Source organism: Pseudoliparis swirei, chromosome 5 (genome assembly GCF_029220125.1).
Source record: "Pseudoliparis swirei isolate HS2019 ecotype Mariana Trench chromosome 5, NWPU_hadal_v1, whole genome shotgun sequence".
Classification (NCBI taxonomy): domain Eukaryota; kingdom Metazoa; phylum Chordata; class Actinopteri; order Perciformes; family Liparidae; genus Pseudoliparis; species Pseudoliparis swirei.
Window position 1 is genome coordinate 19,103,512 of NC_079392.1, and position 9,693 is coordinate 19,113,204.

At 40.5% G+C, this 9,693-nt stretch overlaps 1 protein-coding gene across 3 annotated transcripts; it reads left to right on the top strand.

The window, feature by feature from the left end:
• The first annotated feature begins 1,072 nt into the window (after positions 1-1,072).
• LOC130193655 (serine/arginine-rich splicing factor 11-like) lies at positions 1,073-8,825 on the top strand. 3 transcript variants are annotated; one of them, XM_056414278.1, is made up of 12 exons: positions 1,073-1,415; positions 2,695-2,828; positions 5,244-5,347; positions 5,776-5,856; positions 5,946-5,992; positions 6,094-6,227; positions 6,731-6,812; positions 6,937-7,050; positions 7,252-7,344; positions 7,516-7,587; positions 7,682-7,883; positions 8,059-8,825. In XM_056414278.1, exons 1-12 carry the CDS (start codon positions 1,294-1,296, stop codon positions 8,263-8,265), a joined length of 1,392 nt encoding a protein of 463 aa, XP_056270253.1. In that variant the 5' UTR covers positions 1,073-1,293; the 3' UTR covers positions 8,266-8,825. The 3 variants fall into 3 exon arrangements, with proteins under 3 accessions (XP_056270253.1, XP_056270255.1, XP_056270254.1); XM_056414280.1 differs by having other exon boundaries at positions 8,167-8,825; XM_056414279.1 differs by having other exon boundaries at positions 7,255-7,344.
• Positions 8,826-9,693: the final 868 nt, after the last annotated feature.

Consider the following 9,693-nt stretch of genomic DNA (forward strand, 5'->3'; position numbering starts at 1 on the left):
GAGTCGTATTCAGAGCCGTGCAGCCTTTGCGTGTCGTTGGAAAAATGAGATATACTGGCGTAGGAATTACATTTTCATTTATGATGTCGTACACATTTCTTGAGCCATTCTTTTTTGTGATTGTACATTTAGTATTCTAGCACAACATAACACATTTATCTAATTATTTATTTGACAATTGAGAAATCTCGTTTTGTTTGCTGGACATTGTCTAACCATTTTTAAAGTATATCAACAACCCAAGTACTCGTGGAGTTGCAGAAATGTATCAAATAGTTGGTTCGGTAGTTTCTTAACCAGCAATGCTACTAAACTATGTGTACAGTTTACAGTATAGTTTTAAAAAAAACATAGTAACATAAACAAGTAATCCTAATCATATACTACACATGATGCACATATATTATATAGAAATGTAAATGTACATATATATATATATATTTACTGAAGTACTGAATTTATGTACAGTTTTGGATTAATTCAATTTACAGTCTTTACATTAGAGGCTGCTTGTATTTCAGCAGAATATATAACTTTTTTTTCCAGTACATTTATTTGACAGCATTACTTTCTAGATTAAGATTATGTATATTTTCTAGATCTAGGATGGTAAACTGCTCAGACAGATATAAAATATGATGTTAACTTATTGTGGATATATCTGCCAATTGTAATGCCATACAACTGTTTAGGTCATTGACAAAATGTTAGACAATTTGTATGTCGGAGAGCACTGATAAATTTATTTTTCAACTGTAAAATATCCATCTTAGTCTGTAAATGTACGTGATGTAGAAAGGTGTTTTTTGTTTTTATAAATAATTATAAAAAAATGTTAAACTCACAAATATTGATCTAAGTATCAGCCTGAAAACAGCACGAATCAGATATGATTTAAGAGTATTTTTAAATAGAGGTATTTCCGATTTTACTTGTTTTCACCATTGGACAGTCAGCTATCAACCAAATACATAATTTTACTAGAATGGGATCATTCTTGTTAGCTATGGGGAAAGCCCATAAGTACGAGCATACAAACTGCAAGTGAACGCACCAGAATCCCTGCCTCGCGACATTTTCAGCAGCGGCATTGTTGCTCTCTGCTGACGGTCGTCGTCGATCTGCCACCAGCAAACATTAACCACCTATTTATCTACATTGGGGAAAAAATGCACGCGTTTGTAATCGCCTGATGTTGTTTTCCTCGTAAACATTAGACAACTCGTCATTTTTGTTCTATATTGAAGCCCGTTGCTAATATAAAACTAGCTAGCTTGATTAGCACTGGCGAAAATGAATTCCAACACGCACGTCATTCAGGTGACGAATGTCTCCCCGAGCGCGGCGTCCGAGCAGATGAGGACTCTGTTCGGATTCCTCGGAAACATAGACGAGCTGAAACTCTTTCCGCCTGAGTGAGTATTGCGAACTGTGAACTGGTAACGCGTCGTCTTACCTAGCGCATGCGACGCCCGAGGCCTGTTGTGTCGGGTAGGCCTCGCTGCTCGCGCTAACGTTCCCCGCGCCTTTAATGAATGCAGCAGCAGTAACTCCTTCACAACGCGAGGGACACGCGCTCATCATAACTTCTGTTGTGTGCACGCGTGAGGCAATTAGCGAAGTAAATTCAAATTCTGCCACGTACTCCGAGATGTTACTTCACAATTAACGTGAATCGATTGCTAATGGCTAATTCGTATCAAGCCAACGTGGTCGGACCTCAACTGATTGTTGTGGTTCTTTTTTGGATTAATCGTTTAACCCTCAACTGTTTGCCCTCTTTATTTATAAAAAAAAATCCTATTACAAGTACCTATACTATTAGTCAAGTTGAAATGGTTTAATAACCAACGAGATTCAGTTTGCAACGATATAATTAACACAAATGTAGCAGCACACCATCTTAGTTCATGAACTGAAAACAACGTTAGCACAACATTTTTGTTAAATAAAATTATTATGAAATTTATGTGAATTAATTGACTAATAGTTTTACCCTGAAAAATGCTAGACATTAGCATGTTCAAGTCTCTTATCTTTCTTCTGCTTTACATCACTGTTCATTTAATATATTGGGCATTTTCTCTTTCATCCCCTCCTGACAATTTATAGACTAAACAATTTGAGTTATCCGTTAAATTAACATATTTTAGCTAAAACCTTGAATGTATCTTCTGCAGCATCTTAATGTTTTAAATGCTGATTTAAACAAAGTAGAGGAACACATTAATTTGGTGTCAATATTGTTATGCAATACCGTGGGTTCCTTGCATCTTCGGGTGTTAATGAGCTTCTGTAATCTACAGTATTTTAACATTGACTATCGTAGAAAATAATTGTTGTCTGCTTTGTATCTTCCTGTATGGAATTACACCTGACTTCTCAGCAGGTAGGACATGGCGAGGACTGTAACAACAACGGTTCAAAATGTCAGTGATTGGCAGGGATATTTGAGTCTCAACAAATTGTCAATGATTATAAGAAAATAGCACCACACTGTGGGGAAGGTGCCAACAAGTGATGTTTTAGGGTGGAATCTGTCCATCCATTATTTTTTAGAAAAATGATGCATATTGTACTTTTGTTGTTAGTTGTCCCAGGGGACAACAACATAATAATTAGGTCAGTTTGAAGAAAGCATGTTGGGTCTTGTTGTTTGTATTCTTTGCACAACATATCTGTATTTTCTTCCAGTGACTCTCCCTTGCCTGTGACTTCACGTGTCTGTTTTGTAAAGTTCCAAGAGTCCGGGTCGGTGGGAGTTTCCCAACACCTGACGAACACTGTCTTCGTGGACCGAGCCTTGATCGTGGTCCCTTTTGCTGAAGGTGGGTGTTTGTATTATTCGTGTCTCACTCACATGGCTATCTCTGAACATGCATCATAATGTGTACGTTGTTTTGATAGAATGGCAAACACTCTGAGCCATTTTGAGTTCTTTGTGACCAAGCAAACTTCGCTAAGCTTTTCAGTGCTTGGCATTTCTAGGTTAATAAAAGGGAAATGTACATTTGTGTCCATGTCTGACAATCTAGCTGTAAACTTCTCTCTCTGTTATTTGTGTTGTGGTTTTCATAGTGGACAAGTCATTTGCAGAGAGTCCCTTCCTTGCTGGCTGAAAGTGGTCCTCTGCTGACATCAGGAGATTAGAAAAAATAATGGCACCAGGCTCGCAAGCCCCCTTCTCTCTCTTGTTCTGCAGTAAAATATTAATTCTTTATTTATTTTTTTCTCTCTGTTCAAGGCATCTTTTATTACAAAAATGAGCCACGCAACTCTTCAGCAAAATAGGTGTACGGACTTCAAGCTTGAATCATTTCTGATCCTCTATTTATATTTGAACCGTAAGCACCCTGGGTAAGCCTGCTGTAAGTGTTCCACTGTGCTTGAATTAATAAATATCAACAATGCGTTTCAATCTATTTTATCCAAACTGTCAGCGTAGGTTAGTTGCTTTGCGTCAATTCCAGTGACATTCTGCACGTGTTGTACACGTCTAACAAAACTTTTTAATCTTGGTAATACTATATCATTTATTTTACGTCGCATAAATGCCATTGATTTGCTTCCATAAAAACAATAGAGTAAGGAGATATCAATCTAGCACAGTCTAGAAGAATAGGTCTCATCAGCCTCATAAGTGAACACTTTACCGGTGTGTGTGTGTGTGTGACTTTTCTTTTTGATGCATAGCTTTTCACCAACCATCTAAACTGCATTTCCTTATTAAATGTAATCAAGCCCTGATTAGGCTATTGGGGTGCATTTCAAAGTAATTTATAAATACTGGATCTGGACTTGGTGTTAGCAGAATGCTGCTTGAATGGCTCGTCTGGGTAAAATGTTCCGGACAACCTTATACCAGCACAAAGTATGCAGGACAGATGCTGTGAATAAAAGGATATATTTGGAAGGTGTGTGTGTGCGTGCCATCGGCTAGACAATTATTTTGGAAGTTAATTAGCATATAGTTTGGTTATAACTAAGAGAGGCACACAAACCGGCATTGGCATTTACTTGCTCCATGTGCCAAAGCCTTGTATTATCTTACATTGTGAATTTGTATTGCCACATTTTCACCAAAGACGCAAGAGATACAAGTAGTTTTAATTCTCTGCTTGATGTTGCAGTAAAAATGCTTTTTTGTGATCCTCTCCACACATGACTGAAAGAGTTGAGTGAATCTCACGTTTAACAGTGGTGTTTCTTTTGTTGTTGTGTTTTACAGTTCTTTTTCCTGGTTCAGGCAGCCCTATATACCAGGCCCTGCTGAAAATGCCACCAACAGTTTTGTCTTCTGCAGCCTTATCCTGTTTCTCAAGTGTCCTGTGTGTGTGTTTTTGTGTGTGTGTGTGTGTGCGTGCCTGCGTGTGTGTGTGTGTGTCTCTCGCCCACCCCTTTTTAAAATGTAAAATGTCATACAAAAAATAGCCTGTTTTCAGATTGCACCATGGATGATCATCTCCATAAGATTTTCTCTTTTGAATTTACTGTTTGATTTCTTCAGCTTTGGCCACATTTGTCATGATTTTATCACAGCTGTTGCTGGTAATAGCCTTTAACTGTTTAGTGCAGTTTATCTTTGTCATTGTTTAGTGTTTCTAGACGCACTGTTGGCCAAAACCGTGCAGTACTGTAGCTTGTTAGACATACTTTATTTGGTTGCCAAGTATTTTTATTTCTTTTTTTGTGGTGGAATTGTACAAAGTAACCACCAACAAAAGCCCAGAAAAGGTAATATGTCTGAACCTTTTCTGTTTTTGTATTGGTAATGGTAAGTGATGTTGAAATGTACCCTTGTCTCCACCCAAATCATGAACTTTGTTTTCTGTATCTCAATGTTTTTGTGCTTTATAGCGAAGCAGCCGGCACGAGTCGCTTGTTCATAAAACATCTAATGAAAGTTGAGAGCACATCCCACGGGACAACTGGCTGTGCTTGCTTACGTTTGGTTCATGACTTAAAAAACAAGTACAGGTGAAAAAATCTTGGCAGTGTTGACCACAGTGTGTATTGTGACTTATAAATTAATAGTTGCTAATCATACAATCATACTTTCTCACACAAAATCAGGGATCAAGATTTACAGACAAGACCACAAAAAATAGCCCTTTTTTATTTTTATTTACTCATTATTTGAATACAGAGTAGTTAGACAGGTGGCTTGTCTGCAAGTCTTGTTTTGAGTGTTCATCAATGTTTGCTCGGTGTGTGTGTCCTGAAATGTTGTTGTTTTTCTCCAGGAGTCATCCCTGATGAATCTAAAGCAATGTCGCTGCTGGCTCCAGCCAATGCCGTGGCAGGAATGATGCCTGGGGGGGGCCTTCTTCCAACACCCAACCCTCTGGTAACTACATTTTGACATTAAGTTTGACTCTTAAGTATTCATTATGTTCAAGATCATGTGGGGTTCTTTTCTGTTTCTTTTTTCTATTGTAAGCATAATAATCTGCCTCGCTTTGTGGAAGTGACTGGGATTCTGTTTTTAAGAGGACGTTCTGCCTCTTGAAGACTTCATCTGTAAAGAATCCGTGGTGGCCCGAGTGAATAAATGAAATACTAAATGAGTCTGGGTCAAATGTTCTAGGACTACCGTGAGATACCGTCGGGACTGAAAGCACGTGGTCCCTGAAGTAACACTGATAGAAATGGGAACACGGATTCGGTTTATCTTAACACCTGCTGATGATTTAGACTCGAGGCTGTGTTGTGTCTGCTGGATGCTTGATAAAAAAGTGTTGTGAGTGCTGTTAACTTGGCTCTGCTGTGTCTCAGATGGGAGGGACACCCTTTGGAGCTCCCAACATGGAGCAAATGGTTGCCATGGGAATGTCGGGCCCTAACATGAACCCCCAGGTGAGCCCCATGCTGGTCACATTCAGAGTTGCAGCATGCTTCAACTAAAGTTCTTTCTAATGGTAATTTCCCTCCAACAAAATGTCCAGGCTCTTTCTGCCGACTTCCTGAAGCTCATGCAGTCCATGGACCCCAAGTAAGACACTTTGCACTCTCATTCAGGGGAAACGATGCGTTGAGCCTCCTTTTTTTGGGGAGGGAAGAAGAAGAAAAAATAATAATTGATGGAATTTGCAGACTTAACCCATTAGCGGCCGGACTAAACTTGAATCCAGGGATGAAGAATGATGCGTCCAATAAGGAGATTGAAGAGGCCATGAAGAGGGTCCGAGAGGCCCAGTCGCTCATCTCTGCAGCCATTGAACCTGGAAGTGAGTTCTCCATTTCCTCGTGTCCCCTTTGGAGAAAGGTTGTTTTATGCGACGGGTCATAAAACTCACCGATCGGATCAACAAGAAATATATAAGAGAGAAAATAACTTTTAGAGATCTCCGATAAAAAACATTTGGCATGGAAAAGTGATTACTGATCATTGATCCATATTAGCTGCGTCAATGTGAACCATCACATTCTACATGGTATCCTTTTACTTTATTATAGTCATCTGTAATGTTTTTTTCTCGTCAAAACACACAATTGAAATGATTAGAAATTCAATTATTTTGGATTAAATCAAATCGTGTCTTTAAAAAAAAATTAGAAACTGCTTAAAACTATTGTAAATGATATCTGTTATGTGGCGTTAGATCACGGACCTACAGTGGTCCCTTACCCCACGACAGTTTATAATCAATGAAGAAAGTATTTGTTCCATTATGTGAGCAAGAAGCCCCGCCTACCTGCGAGATATTCAACTGTTTTCATTGTTTTGCAGGTAAAAAAGATGACAAGCGCAAACATTCGCGCTCTCGTTCGCGGTCGAGGCGCCGGCGGTCCAGATCTCGCTCAAGACACAGGTGAAGACCCCGCCTGCTCAGCACAGTTGGATGAAAACAAAGTGACACCAGACGTGATCAAGACGATTGATAGCCGTCAGTCATTTGCTACGTTTTAATACGTGATCCTGCTTCACTCTGGCAGACGGTCAAAGAGTCGGTCTCGGCGCAGGTCCCATTCCAGGAGTAGGAGGCGGTCCAAGAGTCCACGCAAGAGGAAGTCCCACTCCCGCGAAAGGAACCGCTGCAGTAGATCGAGGTCAGCATCTCCATTGTTGTCCTCGGTAGTTAAATTGCTGCCTCGTTGATTTATTAATATTTATTGCCGACCACTGCTGCAGAGTTTAGTCGCTGAATTTCAGATTTTCCTTCACTCGCAAGAGCTGCCAGTACATGGAGTCGTTGTTTCCTGACCTGTGCTGCTGGTTGTTAATGTGGTGAGCCTTGCTTGTGTCTGGAGCAGGGACAGGAGGAAGGAGGAAAAGTCTAAGAAAAGGTCAAAGACGCCCCCCAAGAGCTACAGCAGCGCCCGGAGGTCTCGGAGCATGAGTCGGTGAGTGTCTGAGCTCCACGCTGACTGTTGCTCTGGGGAATTACAGGCTGCAGTCCAAACGGTTCATGTGCTTTACGTTCATGAAAGCAAATAACTTAAAGGGTCAGCAGTCCATGATTTGGTCAGAACGACCTGATGATTAACATGTATTTGTTGTGCGGTGCGTCTCAGGAGGCACAGGCGGAGCCGCAGTGCAACTCGCTCCCCCCGGAGGAAGTTGTCCACTTCTCCATCGCTCAGACGGTGAGACGGCAAACGCATTTCACATGCAGTTCACCGAACATAACGACTCGTCACGTTAGTGCACCGACTGAAATGATCCATTTGTCATGTTCAGTCACAAGAAAGAGAAAAAGAAAGACAAGGAGCGCGAGAAGGAGCGGGAGAGAGACCGGAGGGAGGACAAAGACAAGGACCGGAGGGAGGACAAGGACCGGGGCAGAGAGGAGCGGGAGCGCTCGGCCAGTAAGAAGAAGAAGAGCAAAGACAAGGAGCGAGACCGGGAGCGCAAGTCTGACAGTGAGAAAGGAGACGTGAAGGTATGCTTCGAATATTGTTTTGAAATTACTGGCAACTAATTGAAGGTCCCAGAAGATCTCCCCTTTAAGTGCTGAATGTGACTGTCATGGCCTCTCCCGTCTCCCTCTATTAAATACAGCAGAAATGCCCCCAAAATATAATCTTTTTAAAAAATAAAAAAAATTGTCCGGACAGGTGACCCGGGATTACGATGAAGAGGAGCAGGGTTATGACGGTCAAAAGGAAGGAGAGGAGGATGACTATGAGAGGAAGAGCAACTCTGACTCTGCCTCATCCCCCAAGGGCCAGGAGGAGATGGAGAGACCAGAGGGCCACACCCCCAAGAAGTCCAAATTGAATGGAGACGACCACCATCAGGAAGACATGGAGATGAGCGACTAGGAGCCGCCCAACAGTGTTAACTTTCCACTTTTATATTTTTAATATAGGCCACGACGCGTCTGTGCCTGATCACTCTAAGTTAAAAAGAATGATTTGTTGTCTTGTCCGTAGAAGCGTCGAAGGAAGGCGGTTAAATCCTTTTTGTAAAGACGAGGAAACGAAGGCTAAAATCTGAGTAACGTGAGACGTGGTTTTAAATAGCCATTGCTGTACTTTTTTAAGATTCTATTGATTTTTTGTTGTTACCTTTTTTGTGTTTTGAACTTTGTCTTCCTGGCAGTAGAATACAAAGCGTTTCAAACTAAATTTCTGTCGCTGTAAATATGTTATGAGTCTTTTCTTCCTTCTGTGACTGAGTCACTTGACACCCAGCACAACGTTTATGGTCATGTTTTGGTTGCTGGACAATTTAGCTTTAACTGTAATGCACGCGTCCTGTTTCAGATGACCTTACTCTTCACACCCTGTGGTAAGTGGACACTGTAGATCGAAATGTGTTGTTGCAATGAGTTGCTTTAGGTTTTCCAAAGGAAACTAATAAAATTGTATCAAACTGTCAACTTGTTTCGTCACTGACGGAAACTTTCAAAACAAAAGTTGAACGTTTCTTTTTATACAATTGTGAATTGAGTTTAATCTTGTTTGTAGAAATTAATTTAAAAGGGCATTATCAAAATGTTGATATCAATTTATTTTTTGTTTTCATATTTACATTAAACTGCCGAACTGACCACCAAAATTATAATTTGCCAACACCACGAGCATTGATAATGGATCATGACTACATCCCATAAACCAGTAGCTCTCATTCCCAACCTGTTTGTTAGGGGTCAGTTAGACGCAGTGTAATAATTATATGATGCATACATTTCATGTTAAAATGTAACTCAAGACAGTCGACGGCCCACCGCCTGCCGTTAGAGGAGCGATGTACTGGAGACTTCGTTCTTATCTGTTTTATATAGAATGCTACGCTGTGACCATCTTTTATGGTTTACTATTTTATGACTTTAAAAATGTTATACTGTAGACTGCACTTTATTGAAAAAATTGTAAATTCCTACTGAGAAATGAATTGAGATGACACTGGCATGGGGCCTGTTGCCGTCGATCCAGAATGCCCTGGTGCTGCTGGCTGGACGTGGGAGTGACCATCTTTTCCTGGACTGCTGCTGCGATGAGACGCTCAACGCTGTGAGCCAGAGACCTGCTCTCTGATTATTCACAGTTTATTAATGTTGAATGTCTAAATACGATCAAGAACATTGGGTACTCTGCAAAAAACAAGATATGCAAAGAACCCACAGGTTCCTTGCTTTACTGTCGGATTCCTTGGGATTCATTATTTAAGGACAATCCGTTATAACAATTATTTTTTATAGCAAATTATGAGTTTATTTTATGTTATATTCTATTTTTATGGCATAC

Excerpts from the sequence above, each read along its gene's own strand:
- LOC130193655 (XM_056414278.1), top strand. The coding sequence starts at position 1,294 with ATGAATTCCAACACGCACGTCATTCAGGTGACGAATGTCTCCCCGAGC. Across the intron at positions 1,416-2,694 it reads CTGAAACTCTTTCCGCCTGA|TGACTCTCCCTTGCCTGTGA; the intron begins GTGAGTATTGCG and ends ATTTTCTTCCAG. Across the intron at positions 7,051-7,251 it reads AACCGCTGCAGTAGATCGAG|CAGGGACAGGAGGAAGGAGG; the intron begins GTCAGCATCTCC and ends TTGTGTCTGGAG.